The following is a 27,853-nucleotide window of genomic DNA, read 5'->3' on the forward strand; positions in this document are numbered from 1 at the left end:
TCTAATTCCAAAACACATTCTCTTGGTCTGAGACTTTTATAGAATTGCCTTGAAGGGTGTATAGAGGAGAGAAGGGAGCTAGGAAGGAGGGTGAGCATTTCAGGCCAAGGGAAGAGAAAGAGGAGGGTGCCGGGAAAGGCACTCCCACGATGGCCCAGTCCTCATAGCCATCACAAATACATCAGCTCAGGGTTACAGCTGATGACATGTAGTTGGCTGCTGAATGCCAACTTTCCTTGGCTCCCTGGAGGTGACATCTCTGTCCCACCCTTCTTCCACCCCAGCTCCCTGGGTAACTGATTAGACATGGTTATGTGCAATGGGTGTGGCCACGTCAAGATGACAGATTAGCCAGGAGACATCCTTGTGTGGAAGGAACTGGATTCATTCCTTGATTACTGCCCTCTGCTTCTCTACCTTGTACCCACTCTGAAAAAGGCTCTTTGTGGATCCTAGAGTCCTCTCCAAGCAGTATTTCCTAATTACCTCATGGCAACCTCGCCAACCTTTGCCAACCTTGTGAAAAGCATGCCCATGTATCTTTTTTTTTTTTTAAAAAAAAAGAGAATTTTTTAATATTTTATTTTTCAGTTCTTGGCGGACACAACATCTTTGTTTGTATGTGGTGCTGAGGATTGACCCCGGGCCGCACACATGCCAGGCGAGCGCGCTACCGCTTGAGCCACATCCCCAGCCACCCATGTATCTTATTTGATGTTCATCCAAGAAGCATTTATGAAGTGCCTGTGGTGTACCAGGCACTGTGTCAGACACTGTGGATCTCCAGATGAACTGACAGAGGGACTGAACAAGCACTAACCAAAGTGTCACAGGAGTGCTTATACCATGGTGAACCGAGATCTGGAATTAACTGGAAAAAGGACAGGATTCTCTGAATATGAACAGAGGCAGCTCTGCAAACTTGGAAGGAAGGGTATGAGCATTCTGAGCCGAGACAATGACATTTGGCAGGGGCCCTGTGGTGGGGAGGGGGAAGGTGTTTGGGGATCTGTGAAGTCAGTTTCTTATCACTGTTGTGATACCCTTTTAATGGGTAATTCAGGCAGAGCCCAGCCATTTCCCTTTTTCTTGAACTTCGGTAGGACTTGCTTTTTTGGTAGACCCTGAGCAGAAGAGGGTCAAAGTTGTTGCTAAGATCTGAAGTGTGCTCAGAATAACGTAAGGAATTATGTTCACTAGGGAACAAAAATTCTAGCGTCAGGAGCCAGTTACACCCTAATCCTGGGCCCCCCGTGTTTCCCAGGGCTTACCGTGGTCCTAGCCAGTCTGAAGCTGTCTGATTGCAGGCAGGAGTTGCAAAGCATGCTGGGGGTCTACGATGGGTTCTGAGCTAAGACCAGAGAATGGATGTAAGAAGATGGGACCTTCTTTAAACAAAGCAGAAAGAACAGGTACGGAGTCCAATAGACCTGGATGTGTGTTCTTTACATATCTGTGACCTTAAGCAAGTCATGGAATTTCTCTTGAGTCCAAGTGTCCTTGCTTGCAAAATGGAGGTGACAATATTAATGATGTGCCTTCATGCCTGAAGCACTGAACTGAAGCCTAACACATGAGCATTTTTTTTTTCTGTTTTGTACTGGGGATTGAACCCTTGACCACTTTACTACTGTTCTACATTCCCCAAACCCAGCCTTTTTTTTTTTTTTTTTAATTATTTTGAGAAAGGTTCTTGCTAGGCTGCCCAACCTGACCTTGAACTTGTGATTCTCCTGCCTCAGTCTGACGGATAGCTGGGGTTATAAGTATGCACTCCTACACTCAGCCTGACAATTCTTTTATAAGAGAGTTTCCTTTATGGTTTGAAAAACTATTTGTTATATAAGACCATGTTTTACTCAGCAGCAACCCTGTTCTTAGCTTCATACAGAACTAAACTATGTCAATGGTGACCCGAGGGACAGTCTCTAGGATTCTGTTCTTTGTCTCTGACCCAGAATGTTTGAAAATGACTGGGATGGGATTTTCATGTCATCCTACTTACATTTATTGGTTACACTGGGGGGGGGGAGAGAGAGAGAGAGAGAGAGAGAGAGAGAGAGAGAGAGAGAGAGAGCGCTAAATAATAGGCCAGCTTCAAAACTACTTTAAAGAAGGAAGCTTGGAATTAAATAGGCATAAATGCAATGTTTGTTTTTTTGTGTGGGGCGAGGGGTACCAGGGATTAAACTCAGGGGCACCCACCTAGCCACATCCCCAGCCCTATTTTGTATTTTATTTAGAGTCAGGATCTCACTAAGTTGCTTAGAGCCATGCTGTTGCTGAGGCTGGCTTTGAACTCGAGATCCTCTTGCCTCAGCCTCCAGAGCAGCGGGGATTACAGGGATATGCCACCACACCTGGCTTTACAATGGGTTTTGAATGAATAAATTGAAGAGGAAATTTTTAAAAATCCCTTTATCTTAGCATCATGGAAAAAAAATATCCATGTCTTTCCTGTGTTTTGCAAAATTGAAGCTCTCTATCCATGAACACTCCATTTTCTTACCTTCAACCCAGCATCTGCTCTTGAGTAGCTTCTCAATAAATAGCACTGTCCTGAAAATATATGTCACAGGTCCTGATCTATGAAATCAGTGGCCCAAGTGCAGGTAGCAGGAGGTTTGGAAGCAGGTGTGTGTGGAGCCAGGGTTTGGTTTGCCCAGGAGCTCAGCAGATGCCAGAAGCAAGCAAAGCTCTCCAGGGCCTGGGGGTACAGTTACAGATGCACAGATCTTAGAATGCATTTAAAGTTTAGGGTTTAGACAGGTGAGGGGGAACAGGGAGGAGGACAGCACTATCAGGCAGCCCTGATAGTGGAGGACACAGCACTGGCCACAAGAAGCAACCGGAGGAAGTGGGAAGTGAGCCCCGGGCAGAGGAGATGCTAGAGGGGGCCTGCAAGATGCTCTTTTGGGATAGGAGGCTGATTCGCTGCCTGTGGCCATGGGGCAGAGCATGGGGGTCCAGGCAGGAGCTAGCAGGAGGAGATTCCCATCAATATAAGGGGAACGACCTGATAGTCTCATGCCCAGAGATGGAATGGGCCACCTTCCCTGTGACTTCCCCATCAACACTAGACACAAACACGGAGCCAGGATCAGGGACTTTTCAAGTTCCTTTCCGGTTGTGAGAGCCTGGTTCTCTTTCAGTCTCTTGGTCAATTCTGGCTCTTTCTGTCATTAGAAGCTCAGGGGACCTGGCTCTTGCTTCCCGGATTCCTCACTTGAGACTCCTATTTGTGTCTGTGAGGGGAATGATGTCAGGGCCTGGAGGTGGGGACAAGTGGGCAGTTGTCCCCCACACGGGCTCGCTGAGTGTTTATTTGATACCCACAGCCTCCTTTTGTGCTCCTAGTCTCATCTCCTAGTGGTGATGGAGCTGCACTCAAACCCCAGGCTCTGACCCCAAATCCCCCTTTTCTCCACTTGCCCCAGCCTGGTCCCTGCTGTAGCATTCCTTCAAATAACCTCCCCACTCAGCCACAGAAAAGCCCAGAGAAGAAAGTGTTAAAAGCAGCAGGGACACTGGCAGTCATTTCCCGACTCGGCCTTTTCCCTTGTCTTCCCGTGTTAAAGGCAGGGACTCCGCGGCCAAGGGATGAAGTGATGGCGAAAGTCACTGGGGAGATGAATGCTGTCCGAGGCCTGTCTCCTCTCGGGTCCACAGGCCTCTACCCTGTCCCCTGGAGGGAAGGACATCTGGTCCTGGAGAGCCAGTGCATATGAAGTCACTGGGGAGATGCCCTATAGGCACATGCCACTTCCAGTTTTTAAAATAGCCCTGCCCACCCAGGAACTTCCTCTTGGGGGCCAGGGAGTGGCTTCCAGTCGGCAGGCACAGCCCGAGGGAGCACCTGGTAGATGTAGGGTGCGGGTGCTGAGATGTCTCTCTTCATCACTCTGCAGGAATGAGTGAGGCAAGTCCACTGGCCTGGGCTGGCTGTCCCTGCCGAGACCAGCCCCTGCCCACTCCCCCTCCTTCCCTTAGCCACCTCTGAGGGTTCCTCCCTGCCTCTCCTTCCCTGGGCTCACCAAGCCCTCTCAGCTTTCTAAGAGTCATTGAGTCATAGCATGAGAATTTTCCAGAAGGTGGGAAAGAACACAGCATTTGGAATCAGGCTCACTGGGATTAGAATCTAAGCACTGCTACGTTCTGGCCCTGTGACTGTGGGTCAGTCACATACCCACTTGGAACTTCAGCATCATCTTCTGTTAGATGGAGAGACTACTTCTAAGCATTTGTGTGGGGATCACGTGAGCTGGGTTATGTAGGCCTGTTTCCAGAAGAGAGCCTAGCTTTGTTCCTTCCTTAAGTCCCATGAAATTGTAGTGCTTTTTGACTTGGCTGATCAGAACGATGCTCCCAACTCCGAAAGGGCAGATCTAACACTGGTGAAGTTATGGGTTGAAGCTCTATGCTGAGTCAAGAACGTCACTTTCTTAGAAAAAGCCAGAACTGCCTTGAAGTGTATAGTATGCCAAAGGGATTGATCCTGCACCTGGTTCTTCTCCCGTCACCCGTGGCGTACTGTCCCTATCAGCCAGCCTGGACTATCTGGTTTTGGGGATATGCCAAGTATTTATTCTGAAGATTCCCAGAGCAACTTGATGGAGGCTGCCCACAATGCCTTTAAACCTAATCAGGCACACTTTTGTGAGTTTATTCCCCAAGAGAGATTTCTGGCCAGGGAATTGCTGGGTCAAAGAGTCTGCATTTTTCATTTTGATGTATGTTGGCAAATGGCCTTCCTAAAAGAATCCACCACCTTCCCACAAAGCATGAGATGCAGCTATTTCCTCGTAACTTCATCAGGACTGGGTTTTACAGAACTTGAACATCTTTGCCGTTCCGATAGAAGCACTGTTTTGCAGTTCTGGTTTGGCCTTCTTCAGTCATGAGGTTGAGCATCTTTTTGTGTATAGATTTTACATGGAATGCCTATTCACATCATTGGCTTATTAAAAAAAAATTAGGTGGTTTAGCTCATTACCTTACTCTTAGAGGACTATTCCCTGGGAAGAGTTGGTGTTGGTGTTCTTTGGGGGTGCTTGGTGCTGTTGACATCAGTTTCCTTGGGGGCTGTGAACTGGAAGTGTCTTTGCCCTCCCTGGGCTTTCTGAGCTTCCTGGGCCTGTCCTTGTTAACAGGCTTCAGAGAATTACTTCCATTATATTTGGAGCCAACTGATAGAGATTGCGAAGGTACAGACTAAGCCTTCCCTGGCACTGCTATCAGTGCAGGAATTCCCAGGGAAACCAGGAAATGAAAAGAAGGAATTGCCACTTTGATTATTTATTTATGTATTTTTTAACTTGCGGTACTTGGGATTGAACCCAGGGCCTCGCATGTGCTAGGAAAGTGTCCCACCAGCGAGCCGCGTCTCCAGTCCCCGCTGAGTGTTCTGGTAGGCACGCTGTAGACACTTTGCACGCATTATCCCCTCTACTCCCCCACTCAAACCATCCAAAGCATGTCCTCGTTACTCTCGTTTCAGAGATGGATAGAAATGAAGGTGCAAAAAATCAGGTCGTTTTTTTCCAAGACCCTACGCTAAGTAAGGGGCAAAGCTAGGATTTAATATGGGAATCTGACGCCACACATTGGGCTTCCCTGTCTTTTCTCCCCAGCCCTGACCCCTTGGTTAAAGCTGCGGAGAGACTCCACTTAGCGGTGTTCTGGGGCTCTGGCCAAGTGCCCCAGCCCCCTGTTCCCCCCTGCAGCCCAGCTGGCATCTCTGCAGCCAGGGCTGGGAGGGGCAGGCCCTTATTTGGGGCTCGGTGTGCGGCCTGGGAGGGCTGGAATCTATAACTCGGGCCTTCGCCTGCATGGGCCTGGGCGTGAGCGAGTGTGGGGAAGGGGCTGGCTCCCTAGGGGTGAGCTGTGGCCAAGTGAAACAGGCTGAGGTCAGAGGGAGGGGGCCGCACCCCCTGGGGAAGCTTGGATGACGTGACTTTGAGGGGGCGCCGGCGGGAGGAGGGCCGGCTGCTTCCCTGCTCACCTCTGAGCCTGGGCCTGATGATGAGGAATCAGACCGAGGGAGGCCCGCCAGATGCAGCGCCTGGCAGGCTTCCCTGGCCGACCGTGCAGGGCTCTCCTCCAGCTGGCTTGGCAGGTCCCTCCTCCCCCTCCCTGAAGGGACCTAGGAGCAAATGACGTCCTGGAAGTTGGCTGTGGCAGAGAGGAGGGTCCCCTTTAGCCCCATGGCAGGAAGGAGCAGGGAGAAGCAGGTCGGGGGCTGGAAAGACGTGACCTGGTGTTCCCTATCCTCGGTCCCCTGCTCTGTGTTTTGAGCCAAGTTTGGGGCAGGGAGTGGGGATTTAAAGGTTTACCTCAGAGCCAGCCAGTGCCTGAGAGGGAACGGAGCATAACTCAGAGCTCTGACTTTCAGCACGTTGTTCCTGTCTTTTTCCAAAGTTGCTGATGCTCTGCTTTGACTGCCCCGAGGTCCTAGTCATTGACTGCCCCAAAATAGCAGGTGAAATGCCTTGTGCTCTGCCGGGCACTGGGGTCCCCCAGCCCCACTCTGCTCCTACCAATCGATTGCCTCCCGACCCATCTATCTGGTGTCCCAGAAGCCTTTGGAGTGGGATTTCTCCATCTCCAAACATCCTATCACGGGCTCCGATCTCCCCTCCCTTCCTCAGGGACCCCGTCCGTTCTGCTGCCCAAATTCTCCCATTACCAAACCTGACCTCACCGACCTGCCAGGGGCTCCCTGGGCTCCTTCAGGGCTCCTTCCTCCCATTTCTCCCCCGCCATGGTCCTTAGATGTCCCCATATCTGTTCTTCTCTCCACTCCCAACTGTGCCAGATTTTCCACCCAAGAAGCACCGTGGCTGCCTTTGAACCTCTGCTTCTTTGTCATCCTCCCCTTCCTTTCTCTCCTGTCCCCAAGGTTCCCTCAAGCCTCAGAGCCAGGAGAGATCACCTTCTGCCAGGGTCATCTCCTGCCACTGGCTGCCTTGGGTTCCAGGCTGCAGCTTCCCCAGCTGCCCCTGGCTGTCACACCTTGGGGTCCCTTTCATGGCGTCCCCCACTCCATCCCACAGCTGCCTTTGCACCCTCTTCTGCCTGGGGCACCTGCTGCCACTGCTGCTTGCCTCACTTTTGGCCCCACCCGCTCTGGGCGTCCTCTGCTATGGTTTGATCATGGCTTGACTCCTCTGGAACTCTTGTTGAAATTTGATTGCCACTGATTGCTAATAAAGTGAGGCTGCCCCTCCAGTACCTGCTTTCCCACCATGTTATGATGGATTCCAGAAGCTGCTGCCATGCTCTTGGACTTCCCAGCCTCCAGAGCCCTGAGCCAGTGTAAATATCTTTCCTTTATAAATCACCCTATCTCAATTATTCTCTTATAGCAACAGAAATTGGACTGAGACACCTTCACAACTTGGTGCCTCTCGCTTGGGTTTCCCTGGAACCATGCGCAACTCTCCATCTGAACTCACGGGACCATTATCCGTTGGTCCTACTCTTTCTCATCAGCTAGGAGCTCCCTGGGATCAGAACTGCATAATATTAGATAAATTTTGAGTTTTCAGTGTCTAGTGCAGAGCCTAGCACATGGCAAACACTCAATACTTCTTTCCTGAACTGAACTGGACTTTATCAGGCAAGCAACATGGCTTTATTGAGAATGTACTTACCATATTCTCAATGTCATTAGATATTGTAGGACAAACAAGGGAAGTCAGGAATAAAATACTGTTTCCAAGGGCCTCATAAGCAGTTGAGGACAGTACTGGGAGTGGACTGAGGGAATGGACAGACATGACATTGGCAATGGAGCCTCTAGTAATGAACTGTGTGTTGTGGTGCCAGGGGCTCATAGGGCTTTGGAAAAGGGGGAGAAGACCATGGGCAGAAAGGGGTCCCATGAGGCCTGGGCTGGAGCAAAGGACAAAGATTTCACCTCGTCCTAGAATCTTCCGGAATTGGAGCAGGGTGAATGGATTTGAAGTGCAGTTTCCCTTTCCTGGAAGCCAAATGGGAGCTGATAGCATTCCAGTTTTGCTTCTTGATTGGGAAACTTTTATTGCGCGCCAGGGTCTGCGGGCCAGCAAATTCTCCGGGCAAAGAGCAGATTGCTTCAGGCACCTGTTCCTTTAGTCTCAGTGCTGGAAGACCCGGCTTCTTCCTTGCCAAACCTGGGAACCAGGTGCATTCTCTTGAAGTCAGGTTTCCTGCTTTATCTGCCATGGACACCTAGTGGGTACCAGTGTTGGTGACCAGTGACGTGGGATGGCAGAGGTCCAGCAATACCCTCCAAACCTGATGGTGCGCATGACCCCTGCTTGCACAAGTACTCTATGCACCAGATGAGGGCAGAAGGAGCACCAGGGCTGGGGCAACCAGGGAGGTGTCTAGGACACTGCAGGTCCCAATAGGTATTTGGAGGAATTAGGTTGAGAGAATATAGAAATGGAGTCGAGGACCCCTTAATGAAGAGTGACATCTCTTCTGATTTTTAACTATAGCTTTATTGAGATAATAAATGCATACACCATATAGTTCACACCTTTAAAGAATGCAATTCATCGGTTTTTAGAATAGTCACAGAGTTATGCAGCCATCTCCACAGTCTGTTTTGGAACATTTTTGTCTTCTAGAAAAGAAATCCCAGTAGTGGTCCCTTCGGTTTTCCCCAAGCCACCCTTGAGCCACCCCACCCCACTGCCCAAGCCCTATGCAATCACTTCCCACTTTCTGACTATAGATTTGCCTATTTTGGATGATTCATGTGCAGACGGTCCCTGACTTATGAAGGTCTGACTTATGAGCTTTTGACTTTACAGTGAGTGGTACAAAAGCATGCACACACACTCACATACACATCACTGTTTCAGAGCGTTATCTGTATGTTCTAGGTACAAGTCATTATTAATCTAAAGTCGTGTCTCCCTTGCAGTCAGTGTCTGCCAATGCACTCTGGGCCTTCAGTCATGGTCCCTGTGTTTTCTGTTGGCCTCAGTGTACTCTCGAAGACAAGAGACTCTGGCTGGCCCACTGCCGAGATTTCCAGCACCTACCACAGTGCCTGGCCCTCATCTGGTGCACAGACTATTCATTAAGAGCAGGAGATTCTTTTTCAAAGGAGCCGCATTCCCACTGGATTTTTTTAAAAACTGACCTGATAGAGTGGGAAGTTGGAAACTGAGTGGGAAGGGGTCTTCCAGCCACATCCTGTGCCCCAGCAATCCCAGCATGACTGCCCCTTCCATCTTGGCCAGTTCTGCTGGTTAGAAAGTTCTTCTTGACCAGACAAAGTCCTGCTTGGCTATAACTTGCACACATTATCCAGCACCTTCCTTTATCTACAGCTGGATACGAGCCCCACATTTTGATCATCCTTTAAATATTTGAAACCATGTGTCTCTTAAATATTTTCTCTGGGCTGAGTACCTCTAGCTCTTTCAGCTGTTCCTCCTGAGCCAGGAAAGGCCCGACTCCGACCCCTGGGTCACTAACTTAGACCACCATGTGGGGGTGGCACAGGCTGCCAAATAAAGCTCAGGCATAGCCACACCCAGAACTAATGGACCTGGCTCCTTGTTTTCTTTTCCCATTTGAACTGATGAATTTCACACCTGGAAGCAGGATTTTGAGTAGAAGTTCCGAGTACTAACTCTCTAGGTGACTTTTTAAAAAAATTTTTTTTTTTTTAGTTATAAATGGACACAATACCTTTATTTTATTTTTAGGTGGTGCTGAGGATCAAACCCAGTGCCTTCCACATGTGAGGTGAGCACTCTACCACTGAGCTACAAACCCAGCCCATCTAGCTGATTTTTGATAGAAGAAATTCCACTATGATATTACTTTCCATTTAAAGAAGTATCTTTGTTTGTTTGTTTGTTTATTCAGCCAGTCCAGTGTCTTTAGGGTTTTGTTTGAACTTAATGATTCTCAACTTTCAACACCAGTAGACCTGCCTGGCGAGCTCTTAAAACTACAAAGCCCACCCCACCGTCCAAGGCTCTGATTTAGCTGGAATGGGCGGGTCCTGGGAAGGAGTATTTTTAAAGCACCCCAGGTAATTATAATGTACAGCCAGGGTTGTAGACCTTGGCTTTAAGAACTCAGCATTGAACCACAAGAATGAGCAAGTGCTGGAAGTCCCCACAGCATTCCGCAGCTGGCAGGAGCCAGAGGCCAGGTTAGGAGGACACAATTGTTTTCTAAAATAGAAATCTTGTGTTACATTATGGAAGCCATAGGTATCAGAATAAAGTGATAAAAAGTGATCTGATGTGTATACAAAGTGATACACATCAGAGAGAACTGTACAAAGTAGAAAGCAAAACTGTTCTGTTTCTCCTCTCTATTCCTCTTCCCTAAATAACCACCATGACCAGTTTGTTGTATTTTTTCTTTTTTCATGTGCATCTACATACACGTGTATCCCCGTGCACATACATCCCAAGACAATGTATTATGTTAGATAGTTGCTGTTTTGCAATCCACTTTACATTTTCTTTTCTCAGTGTATTGTGGACATTTTTCATAACAATAAAGAAAGTTCCACTTTATCCTTAACAGGTGGAGGAACCATACTTTATATAACTTTTCAAAAAAAAGTGTGTGTGGGGGGGCAAAAAATAAAGTAAAATCAATAAACATTGAATATTCCTTATTTTTTTGTTGCGGTGACATCTTTATGTACATACACAACACACACATGTACTTTCAAACTTGTGTGAGTAAATTCTTCGAGGTCCAATTGTGAAGTCAAAGAGAATACGTTTGGGGATAGCGATTGCCAAATTGCTCTGCAAAAAGATTGTTCCAGTCTATCCCAGGCAACAATTTCCTAACAAGAGCTATTTGCCATGTGTCAAAAGTTGAACTTTGCTGAGCACAGCAGAGAGGAAGGTGTGAGTGTGCCGGCTGGTGGGGAGGGAGCGCCGGGTCGCTTCCCCTGCGGGCTGTGTGTGGAGGAGCCGCTGGCCTCTGGCCTTCCCAGGCTGCTGCCGTGTTGCCCAGGGAAGAGGAAACCAAGCTGTGTGTGTTGACCTTTGCCTTGCTCTCAGGGTGTGACAACGGAGTGGGGCACGTTCACAGGATGTGTGTACCCTGTGTGCCGAGGGCAGTGGGCCAGGGTCAGTCATTGATTTGGGAGTGTGTGGAACAAGAATCCCCCTTTCTAACTCTCCTAGATCCACAGGGTTATATCCAAGCCCTTGGAATGCCCAGGACATAATTATCTGGATGGTTCAGGAGAGGATACATTTGTTTAAAGATTCCAGGGCTCTAGCTCCTCCTCCTGTTAATGTGCATGTAGAGTCCCTGCCTCCCCCCACCCCCCATTTTCATCTGAGGTTGAACCTCATTCCCCCAGCCTGGGCACACTGCCACCTTCTCTGGGCACTTGGGCATCACCCAAGAGCGCCATTACCCATTGTTGGCCTCTCCATTGGGACACCTGCTGGTTCAACAGTATGATAAGCTGGCTTGGGGCCAGAGGGTGGTGGCAGGGTTGGTGGAAGGAAGGTCCAAAGGTCAACCACATATCCTCAGGCGCTCTGGAAAATGTCCCAGTGGGGATCATGCCCAGAACTCTGAAATCCCAAAGAGGATTTCTTTTTAGGGCCCCCTATTAATTGTTACCCTTAGAATTTTCTAGGGAAAATAATAAAATTCTTAGAAGGCAGAAGACCGTGCCAGTGTTTCAGTTGACTTTTTCACTGCTGTGGCCAAAAGACCTGATAAGAACAATTTTAGAGAAGTTGGGGCTCCTAGTTGCCAACATCTTAGTTCATAGACAGTCAGCTCCATTTCTTTGGGCAGAAAACATCAAGGTGGAAAGAGTGTGATGGAGGAAAGCAATTCAGGACATGACAATCAGGAAGCAGAGAGAGAGAGAGAGAGAGAGAGAGAGCAAAATATTAACTCTAAAGGCTCACTCCCAGTGACACTTTTCCTCCAGTCACACTCCACCTGCCTACAGATGCCACCCAGTTAATCCCCACCAGGGGATTAGTGCACTGATTAGGTTAACACTCTCATAACCTAAGGATTTCACCTCTACACTTTCTTGCATTGACTCACACTTGAGCTTTTGGGGGACACTGAAGATCTAAACCATAACATCCAGACACTTTGAAGGGAAAGAATGGGAAAGGGGGGCCCCACTTCACTGGGGAGCTCCCAGATCTAGTCTTGTTCTTTGCTTTTGTGTTCTCCTCAGTTTTTATAGTGAGGCAGGAATTACGGATGTGGAATGAAGGCTCAGGGAGAGTGCTGACTTTTGTGGAGCTGCTGCCAGGGTTCCAGACCATATAAAATGAAGCTCTGATCCTAGCACAGGACTCCCTGCCATCTGCCTCCAAGGCCACCTCGGTACTGAGTGGCTGATCACCCACACAGCAGAGGAGAAGACTGGACCACAAGTCCAGGTCTTGCTCCAGGCAGTGTGGGCTGTTCAGGAAGCTAACGTGGTCCAGCTGTGGAGGGCTGGCCGTGTTTAGTCCCAGGAGCGGTGTTCCCCTGAACCCAGTTGTCTGCCCACGTAGGAAGAAGGTCTGAAGAGCATCCCCTTACGCTGCTTTTCCGGGGATGTTGAGATAGGGCTTTGGCCGCTGATCTTTTCTCTGAGGTCTCTGTAGGGTCTGTGAGTCCTGGGAGCTGCCAGCTTACACGCTCACTTTCCCTCCAGAAAACATGGAAAAAAGAAAGAAAAAAGCCTGTGTCCCTGGAGGGCCCCCAGAGCACGCCTGTCCCTTCAGCAGACACTCCTGGGGGTGGCTTTGTTTTCCTGGCCCTGGGCGATATAGTTATTTTCTGCTCTTCTACTTTCCCAGGCTGGGTGCATGGTTAGTAAGTGGTTCCACCATTGCTGTGTGTGTGTGTGTGTCACACGTGTGTGTGCATGTGTCCCCCTTTTCACCTTCTCCCCTCCTATTTCTATTCATGGGTCACAATTCAAGGCTCGTGGCAGATGGGAAGAAATCAGCTGCCTGCCTCCTCCTTCCTGCTAACATTTCATCGTGCCAGCACTCCATGCACAGCCTCACATTTCATAGAAAGCTCCATTATAAATTATATTATAGCTAAGGAAACCCTGACTCAGAGAGGCTAAGATATTCACCCAAGCCCACACAGCAGGGAAGTGTAAGGTCTGAAATTACAATCCAACGAGTGCTTCCAAAGCCACTTTCCTCTGTTCCTTTTTGGCACTGTTCCATCTCACACTTTTCCCTTCTTGATTCCTCAGTGTAAGTGTTGCTGCTTCTGCTGAGCTGTAAGGGCCTGGAGGTTGGGACTTTGCTGTACTTTCTATTTAGTTTAGCACAAAACCAGGTACCAGGTAAGCACTCAGGCAGTATTTGCTGACTGCTTTGCTCTTTCACATCTTTAGGGAACATTAAGTGGGCCAAATGTCGTGATGGGCATTAGAACCAGGATGTCTTCAGAGAGCCTCCAGGGTTAACTCACTGAATCATCATGACAATCCCCAAAGTGAGGGACCCACTGTCATTGCGTGGGGTCCTTCAGACCCTCCTGCCTTCACATTATCCCTCAAGTCTAGTAACTCAGGCCCACGATCCCTGCATACACAGGTGATGCACTCTCAAGTGGCATTTGATATGGTATTGGAGTCTGCAGACTGTCCCCTCCTGAGTTCCTTTTAAAAGCCCCTTGTTTATCCCAGAAAAGGCCCAGGTGGCCGGGTCTGCAGGCACTCCTGTTTTGGCGGTGATGGCTGGATGTGTGGTTCTGGGAGGAGCCCTCTCTTGGCACACACCCCACCACTCTTTTTGGGGTGCGCTCTGCTGCCTTCCCTCTCACTGCTCCCTGACAACCTGCAGTCTGGGGACTGAGGACCCAAAAGAACCTGCCACCTGATCATTAACCCTGTGGTCAGCCTGTGAGTGTTTGTGTGTGTTGGAGTGGACGTCACCCTGCAAGTCCAGGCTTTCTAAGTGGTGGGTGTTCCCCAAATCTGCACCACCACCACCCCCAGGAACAAGCCACCACCCAGAGGATTTGGAATTTTAATAGGGCCACACCCTGAGGTTCTCAGTGTTCCCAGGCTGAGCCCAAAAACTTCAGCCAAGTGGCCTCAGGCTGCTGAATTTGCTTTTGCTGGCAAGGCCTCAGATTGGCAAAGACCCTCGCATCCAGTCACATATATTTGTATTTTACCCCTTGGCCTCTGGGGCTTACCTCTGGGTTGGAGAGCAGTCTCCAAGGATGTCACCAGCCACCTCTTGGTTGCTCCAGACTCTGTAGGTTATCTCTCATTAGATTAGTCAGTCATTACCACGATGTGCCCAGTGGACTGGCAGGCCAAGAGAAGGGGAAGACGCTTTCTGCTGGGAGGGACCCCTGGGAGGGAGATGGACTCACCCGTGTTAAATAGAGACCAGCACAGCACTGTCAAGCACTGGCTCATTCTGCACCAACAATTAGCAGACAAAGGCAGATATAATAATTGGCTAATTGTGAACACAGACCATGAGCACTGCAAGAGATGGACATAGGCTTTTGAGGCTAATGGGGGCCCAGGTCAGACGTTGGCACCCAGGGGGGCTCTGTCTCTGGATGCAGCTGGTGATGTAACACCAGGGAGGCTCAGCAGGCACAGCAGGAAGGAGACAGGGAATTGGCCTTGTTTGGTGTAGCTGCTTGCACCGGAAGCAGTCCCGGGTCCTCTGCCATGCTGGGTGGTCTGGATCTACAGAACAAGCCTGGCTGAATTTGGGACTTATTGCCACTCTTCCCCCAATCTGCCAGATAAGAACTTAGTACATGGAGCAGTGTGGATGGAAAGGTAGAATTTATTAGCACCTTGCAGTGGGGAGGGGCGGCATTAATTTCTTGGAGGAAGAACTTGACGTGATGAATTTCAGCAGGAGGCCGTAGCAATGATCATGTCGCCAGATGTAAAGTCCCTTTGATTGACTGCAGGATTGTGTTTGTTCTGACTTCGGGGGCCATGGTCTTTAGCAGTTAATCCCAAGTGTTGGGCCTCTCTCCATCCATAGACTTGGGGAGTTGAGGAACTGAGCCTGAGGTGATCCTGTGACCTCAAGGACCCTAGAAAATAGTGACAGCCCACACAGCGGAACAAGGTGTCCCTTTCTCTGCATGGATGTAGAGTCTGGGAACTAGAGAAGAGGTTGGATTTCACCTCTGCTTGTCCCTTGACTAGCAACTTTGGGCAGTGGACAACTTATCCAGTTGTATGCCATGGCCCTAGTCCTAGCCAGCTGATCCCAGCCCCATGGTGGGGACAGCAGGTATAAGAAGCTGGTCATTGAGTTTCCATTTGGCCAAGGGCAGGGTCAGCTGGCCAGGGTCCAGGAAAAATAAGATCTTCCTCAGTAAATGGAGCAGCGGTGCCATGGAGATGTGCAGTGGCCACCACCACTTCTAGCTCTGGCCTCTTGCTGTACTGTGTCAGCAGATGGGGCACAGGTACTTACCAGAGCTTTCTGATTGAGCACGGGCAGGTCCTAGGCCTTCTAGCAATGGTTGGGCCATCTATTTTCGGGTGTTGATCCATCAGCCCAGATCCCATCACGGGCACCCATCTCTCCACAGAACCAGACTGGGCCTCATCCTCTGTGCTCTAGGGTTGAGCTGTAAGTCTGATTTGCATCCAGGTCACGGTCTTGTTGGAGCACAGTTAATGGAGGAGAGAAGTACCCACTGGGAAGACAAGTTTGGAAAGTTTGGACTTGGCTGGCCACCTGAGCTGGGGGACAGAGGGCAGCCTCACATGGGTCATATGAGAGCGCCACACTTGTGCCTGCAGCGGGGGGATTCTCCTCCACACAGGTAAGCCAGCAGGGGACTGTGACCGTCTGGCCTCCTGCGCCTGGGCTGACCCGGGGGAAGCTGCACACAGTTGCTGGTCTCTAGTGAGGCTTCATAGCCACCCACCATCTGCCCGAAATGGCCAGAGACGGGGAAATAGAATCCGTGCATTTTAAAATCCAGAAGGAAGGGAAACTCCACCCGGGAAACATAACCCCAAGTACTGTGCTTGGAAGCAGGATGTTTAATTGCCAAACCTTTCTTGAGACCCAGCTGCCGGGTAATGTTATCTTGGCTGCTCCTGAGACCAGAGGGGGTTTATCTGGGCCCCTGACGCAGGCTCGGTAAACAGAGCTGGCTTTCTCGGGTGACCTCCGCCCTGTCCCCCTTCCCAGCACCTGCTCTTTCTCTGCAGTTTATCTCTAAAGTTTCCAGCGCCAGCAGGAAGACTTAAGAAACTCTGGTGTCAGGGTAGGGTTGCTAGGAATAGGCCAGGCTGGAATTTTGTGTCCCCATCACTCATTTGGAGGGATAATCTAGGATATTCAAGGTTTGGAAGAAAGCAGACAGGCCGATGAGAGAACAGGCTCTGGAGACTGTCCTCGTGTCCTGGGCTTATCTCTGGAGAGGACTTTGACTATTTCCTCAATGCAGGGAGCCTCTCGCACATCCCAGAAACTTCAGAGGAACTGAGAGTCTACCCCCTGCCATTGTGTCATGCTTGTGCCACCTGGAGCATGGGAAGGGAGGAGCAAGGTGTCAACAGGAGCAGATCTTTGCCAAACAAGGGAATAAGTTTGTTTTTGGTTTTTTTCAGGGGGGGGGTGTGGCCCAGTCCTGACTATGTGGCTATAACTGATAAGGGTCATAGGGACAGTTTTCTGTCACCCCTTTCCTCTGACCAATTCTTCACAGCATGCATTTTTGGTGTGGGTCCAGGTCAATGGACCCACAGAACAGAAATGGTTCCTATAAGTTTTCAAAAGACAAAGGACTTTTCCAAGCGGGGGGGCATGTTTAGTCACGGGCCAACTAGTCCTAGGCTAGGAATTGGGGGGGGGGTCTGTGTCCCCATCCCAGCTTTTCTACTAAGAATGAGCACCCTACAGTGATAACTGCGCATGCATCAGGCCTGGCAGCCCTGAAGGTGGTGACCGCTGTATGGAGGAGTCTGAAGGTCTGGGAGGCCGGGCTGAGGTCTCCCAGCCTCTAACAAGGTGGTGGTGGGAGTGAAACCTGGCTGTGGCTGTCTCCAGAATTCACTCTTTACCTGACCATCCCCATTGGCAAGTCACCATGCTGGGCCCTAGGTTCCTCCTCTGCCAAAGAAGAGGCCATTTAGCATGTGTGAGTCCCTGGGTTTGAGCCTCAGCACCACACACACACACACACACACACACACACACACACACACACACACACACACACGCCTCCCCAGATCCCAGCTGCCAGGGACTGTGAGCCTGTGATTAATTCTCTCTGGGAGGTAAAGGGAAGCCCCTAATTGCTCCGCAGGGTGGAGGGTGGGTGTTAAGCCCCAGTTAAGCCCTTCCTCTGGGCTCCGCTTGGTTGGCCCAGGAGAAAGGCTGCTGTCTGTGTCCTGCAGGGGCATTCAAGCGCTTTCTCTCCAGGCTGGCAAGGCCACTCGGGGCCTCCTTAGGTTCAGCAGGCAACACCTGGCAGGTGCACACAGCTGCTCCCCGCCTGGGGACCTGAGGGAAGGGAAAGTGCAGATGGAAGTGGGGCCCGGGAGAGATGGAGCCGGAGGTCGGCAGCGGGAATGGGGTGGGTTCTAACGTGTGGAAATCCCAGGGCCTGCTGCCTCATCGTGAAGCCTCTGAGCACACGGTTCCGGTGGTGGTCTGGGTTCATAGCCGTCCTAACCGCCGGCTTTTGTCTGGGCCCCAAGTTCTGTCTCTTCTTGGTGTTGAGCGCTCACAGTTGTCTGTACTGCACCCTGTCTCCACCATGTTCCTCTTGGCCATCCCCCTGAGCACGAGCTGGCTCACACTTTCCAGGTCACCTGCAGCTTTATTTTAAAAGATGTCTTTCAGGCCTGATCAAGTAGTTTGATTAAAATATTCACACTCCCACATTTTCAAATCGGGAGATAGTCCAGGGGCTCTGGTTTGAATGTCCCCTCCAAGCTCAAGTTGACATTTAATTTCCAGGTAACAGTGTTAAGAGGTGGGTCCTTTAAGAGGTGAAGCGGTCATGTGGGCTCTGCTCTCCTAAATGGATTAATGCTGCCATCGTGGGAGTGGGTTCCTGATAGAAGGATGAGTTCAGCCCTGATTCCTTTCTGTCTCTTGCATTCACTTGCCTTTCCACCTTATGCCATGGAATGACCCTTGCCATATGCCAGCACCATGGTCTTGGATTTCCTAGAGTCCAGAACCAAAGCAACTTCTATTGTTTATAATTTACCCAGTCTCAGGTATTGTGTTACAACAGCAGAAAATGAACTAAGATACCCAGTATGGTCAAGAACATGGGGTGTGGACTCAGCTAGATTGGGTTCAAGTTTTTTGTTTAATATGTTACTGGTTATGGAGCTCAGTCAAGTTACTAACTTCTTTGAGCCTCTCCTTTTTCCTGTGCCATGTGAAGATACCATTGGTTGCTACTTTGTGGGGCTGGAGATTAAATGAGCTAATAGGTATAAAAACTTTACACTGTACTAGCATGTCGTCACATTTGGTTACCGAAACATAAGCTAACGCTTCGTTAGCTAAGTGGTTTTACAATTTATTGCATGAGACATACATTTACATATGATATAAAGCAAAGCATATCCATGTCTATTTATTATAATAAGTCAATAATTTATTGTGAGCTTGTGAAGGTAGGGATGGCCTTTTATTTAATGTTCTTCCTTATCAGTATCTCATGTCATAAATCTCTGATGGCCACGTCCAGTCCTAGTTGCCTGGCTTTATGGCTCTTTCCTCAGCTGCATTTGGGAACAAATTCTCCCCACAGCATGAGACTGGCTTTGTGACTTAGCAATGTTAGGGAGGAAGCACAGTTACCTGAATGCCAGTCATGCAACCTGGGCATTCATGAGCAAGTCCTGGTCCAGGCAGCAAGGGAGGGCAGCCAGTGTGTGCCCAGGGTCTAAATGCTGCTCTCCGCTCACATTCTCTCTCCTCACCATGGCCTGGACCCTAGCCTTCTCTGGCTGTGTTGGCCTCCTCACTGGTAGTGCCCCTCCAGACTTCTGTAATCAGAATCACTAGGCAAAGGCCTGGCAATGTGCATTTTTGCAGGTCTCCCAGGGAATTCTGATAGGCATCCTGGTGTGGGAATCGCCACTGGGGACCTACAGCTTCTGCCTCTCTCCTGAGGTCTCACCTGGGTCACATCTGGCCCAGGCACCAAGGGAGTCCAGCACAAGAGCCCTGTGGTTATGGGAGATGGCCCAGCTCTCTAACTAAGGCCTCTCCCAGGAGGAACAAAAATATTGGGAACAGCAGGCTGGATTGTGGGCAGGAGCTCTCTCTTCTCCAGCAACCTAGTGGCCCAGATACTTTCCAGAATGGTTTGAGGCAGTAGCCTTGCAGAGCCTGAGGGGGCCTGGGGAACTGGGGTGCCATTCTGGCCTTGAAACACCTTCATTGCAAGAAACCCACAGAGAAAAGCTCGCAAATGAGCTAACGTCTCTTCTGTGAATCTGCTTCTTATTTTACAATCCTGTTTGATTGTTCAGTGTAGCAAGATATTTCTGAGTACCTGCTCTGTGCCAGGCACCAAACTAAGACTTAGGGACACTTAGGTGACTTGCAGCTCTCTGAAGGGCTTATGGTCTCTGAAGCATTGTTCAGAGTGAGTGCTGAGGATGAACGCAGCGGAATAACTTGGGCTTATTGAAAGTGTGGATGTCTGAGTCCCCATGCCCTGGTCTGCCTATGCAGAATTTTAGCCAGTGACCTAGGCACATATAATTTTGGAAGATCCCTCATGGAATCTTCTAAAATTACTCTAAAGTTTGCGAACCAGTAGATTAACCACCTTAAAAACAAATAAGCCAAAAAGGTAATGACCCCAATTTTATGTTCATTGTATATATATATAAAAAAGGAAATTAGGGGCTGGGATTGTAGCTCAGTGGTAGAGCGCTCACCTAGCGCACACAGGGCCTTGAGTTCGATCCTTAGCACCACATAAAAATAAATGAATGGAATAAAGGTATTGTGTCCAACTACAACTAAAAAAATAAATATTTTTTAAAAATAAGGAAATTAAGACCACTTGTTTTAATCTTACCCTTCTAAGAAAATCATCATTAACATTTTTTTGAATGTCCCTCTAGATGTGTGCAGGTCTGCATGTGGGTGCAGTGTATTCAGATGTATATTGTAGCATCCACATGGTACCTGACATGCATTTCTAGGGGGACAGATGGGGCAAGAAGCATGGCCCTGACCCTGGTGCACCTACACATGTAAAAGATGTCCAGCACAGCTTGAAGGCTTGCCTTGGTCACCTGCTCACCTGCTCTTCCCTTTTCCCACAGGTATACATTATCAACGTGACCTGGTCCGACTCTACCTCCCAGACCATCTACCGGAGGTACAGCAAGTTCTTTGATCTGCAGGTGAGTTGGCTGGAGCCCGAGTCTTTCTGATGGACTGGCCTCTCATGACCCCCATCAGAGCCGTCATGGTTGGAATTGAGGTTGGTGCAGAGGGACAGATGAGGGAAGCTGTGCTTGTCCATCTGGGATATGGCACGCAGACACTCAGGGCATTATTGACTTGCTCAGCAAAGAGGCAGGAGGATGGCTGTGGGTGCTAAGGCCTGAGCAGACATGTCTGTAAACATTCAGGATGAGACACAAGCCGCCACATCATTTCAGGCAAAGAAAAGCAAACATGAGGAGAAGACCGAAACAGAAAATAAGCAACTTTTTGAACTCCAGACGCAAACTGGGCATACCACTGTGTCTGCCTAACCAAATAAGGCACTTGCCACCCAGTTTGTACATGTGGATGGTAGGTGTGTGTCTCTAATTCACACAGGCATGTTCTCACAGGGGGGTGGTATTACAGAGCCTGCAGTTACCACTGCAGACACCCCTTGGTGCCAACCAGTTTAGTTAGTCTTCTTTTAAGTGACAAGTGACACTTGTACATTTATGCTGGTTGAGACAAAAAATATATCTGGGAAGCTTATGCAGCCTACCAGATGGAGAGAAGAGCAGTGACTTTGGGCAGACCTAAGCCTCAGATCAGCTTTCCCTCTGTCTTTTCTTTGTTTCCCTCTGACACTGTCCTCAGCTTCTATTCCCTCACACCCTGAGGTGCTTGACTGTGAAGAGTTCTTGAATTTCTTATCTGTGGTTCCCAACAGCAGACACACTGACTCTCTCCCAGTTCCAAGTTGACAAACACAAGGGAAGACTCTGATTGGCCTAACTTGGGTCAGGTGCTCTTTCTCGACCAATCAGAATGGCCAGGGACGGACAAGGCCACCAGGGAGTCTACTCCTGTGTGTCAGAGGCAAATGTCAGAGAAGGGAGAGAGTCATTGCAAGGTGACTGAGGTATTCTAGATTCTTCCTCAGGGTGTGAACTTGGTTACACTGGGGTATTCTGGATTCTTCCTCAGGGTGTGAACCTGGTTACACAGACCAGAGACACCCACTCCTAGCCCTCAGGACAAGAGTTCACTCCTTTGCTTGCTTGCAGGCCTTTGATGGTGGGTTGTCTGAGAGGCAAGACTGAATGTTTGCCCCCTAATACCTGATTTTATCTCCTGTCCTTATTGTGCTTCCTCTGAGACAAACCAAAGGTGATTCAGCTGCCTGTATTACCTTCCTTTATTCCCTGGTCATTCTGACTGAATGTCCCATTGCATATGGGATTGAGAGCCATTCCTTATCCTCTGCCTTCCTTCTCTTCCTCTTTCAGTTCCTGTCCAGTCTCCTTGGGTCCTTCCAGCATAAACTGGTGGGATTTACTGACACCCCATCAATGAGTACAGTGTGCCGGACAGGAAATGATAACTCAGTTGGGGAGAGGCAACCTGAAAGGGCTCATTGATGAGTGGGATGAGGTCTGAAAGCCAGTGGAAACTTCCAAATCAGGACTTTTCTTCTCCCCCCTTTCCGCTCTGGCCCCCTACTCCCTCCCTAGAATCTCACAAGAAAGGAATTTGCTTCCCCTCTTCTCCCTTGCCCAGAGGGCTCATTTCCTGCATGTTGGGAGGGGACACAAGCATGGAACAGCTTGTCATGATGGCCAGGCTTGTCCTTGTGGGTCCTTACCATCAGTGTGCCATTATCTGTGGTTCCCACATCTGCAGATTCAACCAACTGCAGATCAAAAATATTTGGGAAAAAAGTTTCTCTGAACATGTACAGACTTTATTCCTTGTCATTATTCCCTAAACAGTGCCGTAGAATAGTTGTTTCCAAGAAATCTAGAGATTTAAAGTATGGGAGGATCTGCACAGGTTATATGCAAATACTGTGCCATTTTATAGAAGGGACTTGAGCACCAGAGATTTTGGTATTGGTCCTGGAACCAATTTTCTGTGGACCCTGAGAAATGACTGCAGATACAGCTGGAGGGGGTTGAGCTGCACCTTTGGAATTTAGCCTTGGAATCCAACATAGCATCTTTGTGAGCCCCTTTCACACACCATGTGACTTCTCCCATTCATTTTCACTTTCCATAGTGTTCATTCGCTTATTTTCATGACTTTCTTATTTATCAGGATTTTTGGTTTTAATATGGTAGCTCCTATAGAGGAAGAGAAAATGGAATATATAATTCTGGGTTTCTAAGAGGCTGTGTAGAGAGACATGTTGCCTGAGACTGGTTCCTGACTGTCATCATGTAACTCTGGAAAGGTTCTTTAACTGCTCCAGACTCAGTTCTCTGCTCTGCAGAATGAAAGCCTGAATGGTATTCACTTGGCAGGGTTGTCCTGAGGATTTGATGAGGTATCACAAGTGATGAGATGTTGGGCTGTGCTGTCCAAGGGGCCAGGACTTTGGATCTGTCCCATGTGTGCTTCACCCTGCAGATGTCCTGCTGTGTGCTGGAGTATTCAGAGGATGCAGGCACAGCCTCTCTCTGGAAGGGGCCTCTGGGGCAGGCCGGAGTAGGTGGGAAACACGGGTGGCCCAAGGCCTGGTCTCAGAACCATCTTGCCCCTCCTCTTTCTGACTGAGCCCCACCTCCCCCTGACCATAAAGGCCCAGGCTCAAGAAGCCAGCCCAAGGAAAACTGCATGTGGTTCTGGGCCTTCTTGGGGCTACAGACCCATTGGTGAATCTGGTAGAAAACCTTTTCCCCAGAAAAAAGCGCATATACGTATAATTTTACTTACAGCAGCAGGTTTTCACGGACCCCCAGTGGGCCTCTAACAAAGAGCCACCCAGCCAAACTAGTTTAGATCATGAATCTTGCATTCCTTTCTGGTGCTGCTTGGGCACCATTTGGGGATTTATATATGGCATTCTGAGGATTGCATGTGGCCTGGATACCCCTTTGATGGTACCCTGGGCCACACTCCCCCCCAGCACAAGTTGGTTACTCTGTCCCCAGTGTGGGTGTCCTTATGTATTCCCCCTGATTTCTCCCCTGCCACATGGTGTCTTTTGCCTCTGGTGGAGGTCAGGTTACCACAAGAAGGCCTTGGGTTCCCACCTCTAATGTAACTCAGGAAGGTGATACCAAGTGAACCTGACCCTCCTTTGACAGTGAGTTGAGGGCCATGGGGTACATTCAGATCCAATCTCATCCAGAAAAGCACACTTCCATTTTTCCCTCTAGGGGGCCATCAGGGAGATGCACAGCCATGCCCTGCCCTGCATGTCCCAAGCCGTGAGGTCAGAGAGCAATTAAAAGGTGCTGTATTGCAGACCTGACCAGAACCCCCAGACTGGGCTTTTCATTTCTATCTCCTGCAGAGTCCAGGCCAGCACCATCCCCCACCCCACTCTATACACACTGAGATTCGGGACGTCACTCTGGGTTCCCATCTTCCTCTGCTGGGACCTGACTGCTCTGTACATGGAGAAAAATCCCTGGGCATGGACAGATTCAGGCACACAACATAGCAGCCAGCCCCAAGGGGCAGCAAGAGGGAGCCAGCACTAGAGGGCTTGCACTTGTGACCTCTTTGAGGTGACCCGTGGCATTACTGAGCCCGCTACAGGGCACTTAGACCTCTGATGGTACACAGGTACAGAGAAGGTGTGCAGAGAAGGTGGTTCTTCATAGGCCATAGGGGAAATTGCAGGGCTAGGGGAGAGAAGGCAGAGAAGTCAGAGATGGCAGGTAAGTGCTCCTGCAGCGCTTACCCAAGCCTTAGCCTGGGCAGGGCAGATCCTATTATCTCGCTGCTCCCTACCCACCCTGCCACACACCTTCCTCTCTGCTGGCTAACTGCTTCTGGCAAAGCCCCCAGTTAAGGTTGTCAGATAAGTACCAAATGTCCTATAAGCTGAATTTCAGATAAACAACAAATCCTTTTTTTTTTTGTATATGTATATTCCAAATATTACATGGGAAGTACTCAACACTAAAAAAGCAATTTGTTCTTTATGTGAAATTCAGAAGTTTACTGTGTGTTCTGCATTTTTATTTGCTCAATCTGACAGTCCAACCCTGGCTATGTGAGTGGTGAGAGCGGAAGCACAAAGAGAATGAGACATATAAGCCTGCGCAGAGCTTGCCAACGCATTTGTGCTTTGCAGAGCAGAAATGGCACAGGCTGAGAAGCAGACTTGAGCAGGACAAGGTCTCTTCCTCCCGGGAGTCTATATCTAGTGGGGAGAGAAGACTTTTATTTATTTATTTATTGGTACTAGGGATTTAACCCAGGGGCACTCAACCACTGAGCTACACCCCCAGCCTTTTTAATTCTTTGTTTTTGAGACAGGGTCTTGCTAAATTGCTTGGGACCTTGCTAAGTTGCTGAGGTTAGTCTTGAACTTGCAATCCTCCCTCAGCCTCCCGAGCTGCTGGGATTACAGGCATGCATCGCCATGCCCGGTAGAGAAAAGATTTTTTAATAATTAGTTCATTGTAGATGAGATAAATACTAGATTGGGGTACAAAAAACATGCTCTGCAGGATTGGAGTTGTGGCTCAGTGGCAGAGTGCTTGCCTAACACATGCGAGGCACTGGGTTTGATCCTCAGCACCACATAAAATAAGTAAAATAAAGGTATTGTGTCCAACTACAGTTAAAAAAACTTTTTAAAAAATGCTCTGTGATAAAGAGGAAGGAAAGTGCATTTTTCCTGGGAGGTAGACAGAGTACACCCATATGGTCTCAATTGGTGATGGTAGCCTGGAGTGATAGACATATGCCCCCATCCCTCCTTTGAGGGGATTTGGTTGGGTTTTGAGAACCACAGTTATTGGAGTGAAGTGTGTCCCTAATTTACTTGTTAGCTTGTTCACCCATTTATTTCTGCTTCTTCCCTCCCTCCCTCCTTCCCTCCATCCATTCAATAGGTAGGTAGTGTCTGCCCTCCTCATCCCCAGTGGTGTGCTAGGCTCTGGGGGCACACTGATCTGGTTCCTGATTCCATGGGACTCACAGTTTAGTGGGCAAAGTCAGATTCTGCTTTTAAAAAGGCAAATAATACTTTACACTCTTCCAGATGTGCAAAGAAGGTGCCACAGACATATGACAAGGAAACTTTATACTCTGGGCTTGTAGCAGGCTTCCTTGAGGAAGTGAGTTTTATCTCACAGATTGATGAGGTATTTTATCTAATTTTACTTTTGAGATCTGGAATTCTTTTGTGCTTCTAAGAAGATTCTTTCCCCAGACAAATGCATGAGCACACACGTGCCCCAGGCGCAAGAGCTTTGAGACTTGTGTTAATGCTATAGCCACTAGCCACATGCGGCTCTTTAAATTTACATTAATTTTAAAATTTAAGAATGAAATTAAAATTTTAGTCCCTTGGCTGTACTTGCCACACTATAAGTACTTAGTAGCCACAGTGGCTAGTGGCTCTGTGTTGAGCAGATGGGATGTTCCTATCATCACAGAAAGTTCTGTAGGGCTGTGCTGCTGTAGACTGTCTTACATACAGCAGGCTCTGTCTGGCTTCATGCCTACCCCAGAGTGCTCAGCAGCCCTGCCAGGCCTTCCTCATATTACCTGCTAAAATCTTCTAGGGCTCCAGCAAGGAGAGGGTGACTATGTCCTGCATGATTTTCCCCATCAATAGAGCATTTCAGCAATTCCATACACCTCAGTTTCCAGAGAACCAGGTCAGTTTCCAGAGAAGGCTTCAAGAGCATTTCAGATGTCAAGTTGAAAACAGGGAAGAAGTGAAGCTCTTGATTTCTAAAAATAACTCCCCACTTCACCCTGTGGGACCAGGAAAAGGAGCTGTCCCAGAGGGAGCTAGGCAGGACGGGCCTAACCTTGAGGCCTGTTTGGTTATAAGGGGACTGTCTTGCATTAAGGGGAGGAGGAGGAGGGTGAGGGGCCGAGATGCCCTTTAAGTTGCCTTCTCATTGGCAGCTGAACCACATTTCCCCTCTCTGTCAATTTCCTTGTACAGGTCCTTCACTTTAAGTGGCTTCCCCATGACCTGCTCCTCTGAGGGAGGACCGGAAGGCTCTCTGAAGCCCTGGCTCTATCCGGGGTTGTTTCACAGCCTGACCTACAAGGCACTGGGCTGCAGTAATTTCTCTGCAAACATTGGCTCCATGGTGCTGCTGGTCCTTTAGTCTGAACCCTGGCCAGCAAGTGCACTGGGTCAATATTTGATCAGAGCTGGGAGAGGCCCTCAGCTTTCCCTGCACCACTTGGAAGACAGAGTCAAGAGAGCTGTTCAGGTCTGCTCGTTTGCTCTGAAGGACTTAACCTATTTTGAAGAGCTTTTATCTCTCTTCCTTATTCATTGCTCCAGACGCTGCCCACGTAGCCACCCCAGGATGAGACTCACTTTCCAGCTCTTGAATAGCCTGACTAATGATGAGTGAGCAAAGCTATATTCCCTGAATCGCTAATACCCAGCATTGGATGGATGTGGGTTTGGATGTGGGTGTGGGTGTGACATAACTTATGGATATTTATGGGATTGTTACATTTTTAGAATCAGAAGAATTCTTATTCTAAATCTTTCTCTTTACAGGTAAAGAACTTTATTGATTTTTTTTATTTATGAAATTTATGAATTTTATTTCAGTTTGTGGTCCAGAGTGGATCTCAGCTGATTTCCAACTGGGTGATCCTGGTGTGTGGCAGGAATCAACCTGAGAGCAAGAAAGCTTCTCCTTTCCTGCAGATCTCTGCCTTTTAGGGAACATGTTCTAGATCATTGACCCTAGATGAGAGGCAAGAGGTCAAATCTTGGGGAGGTAACTTAGCCAGTTCCAAAAATGATTTTATGCCAAAGAGGTTCTGACACCCTTTGTGCAGATATGGTAGCTCCAACCCAGCATTGGGGTATGCTGTGGCCCATTGTGATTGCTTACACAGAAGAGAACATTGACCTTGACTGAGGTCAGTCCCAGTCCCAGGAGGGCTCAGAGAGCCTCCTGTTCTTTGACATGATGACAATGGGAAACAAATGACAATCCACAGAGGAAACAAATGACCATCCAAAAGCCAACTGTGGTATTCTCATACGGCGGCTTAGTTCCATGGTCAAAACAAATGTGATTGATCTCAGTTCCATGGAAGAATCCCCAAGAAATGTCAACGAACAAACAATTGAAAGTTTCAAGACAATATTTACAGGATGATGACAATTATTCAAACAACAATAACATTAAGACATATCTTTTGCAGATACATATACAACACATGTATGTAGAAATTCTTAAGAGATCTAGAAGGTTGGTCACCATTATCTCTAGACAGGGGTTAGGGTACATGAGTTGAGGGAGAGATTGTTTAAAGGAGAACCTTAGCCTCATCTGGAAGGTTTTGCTGTTTCAAAAAAGAAAACTGTACTCATGTGTTATTTGTAACATTAATATTTAATAACTAAAGAGTTAACTATTGGCATGGTGGCGCACACCTATCAAGCTGGGGCTCAGGAGGCTAAGGCAAGAGGATCCCAAGTTTGAGGCCAGCCTGGAAAACTTTGTGAGACT

At 48.8% G+C, this 27,853-nt stretch overlaps 1 protein-coding gene across 4 annotated transcripts in view; it reads left to right on the forward strand.

Moving 5' to 3' along the window:
* Positions 1-27,853, forward strand: part of Sh3pxd2a (SH3 and PX domains 2A) — a 219,364-nt gene that overhangs the window by 25,407 nt on the left and 166,104 nt on the right. For all 4 annotated transcript variants that reach the window (XM_078015409.1, XM_078015529.1, XM_078015474.1 and 1 more), the window contains exon 2: positions 20,285-20,365. In XM_078015409.1, coding sequence (XP_077871535.1) covers positions 20,285-20,365 — 81 coding nt within the window. The remainder of the gene's footprint in view (positions 1-20,284; positions 20,366-27,853) is intronic.

Source organism: Ictidomys tridecemlineatus, chromosome 1 (genome assembly GCF_052094955.1).
Source record: "Ictidomys tridecemlineatus isolate mIctTri1 chromosome 1, mIctTri1.hap1, whole genome shotgun sequence".
In the NCBI taxonomy this organism is placed as follows: Eukaryota; Metazoa; Chordata; class Mammalia; order Rodentia; family Sciuridae; genus Ictidomys; species Ictidomys tridecemlineatus.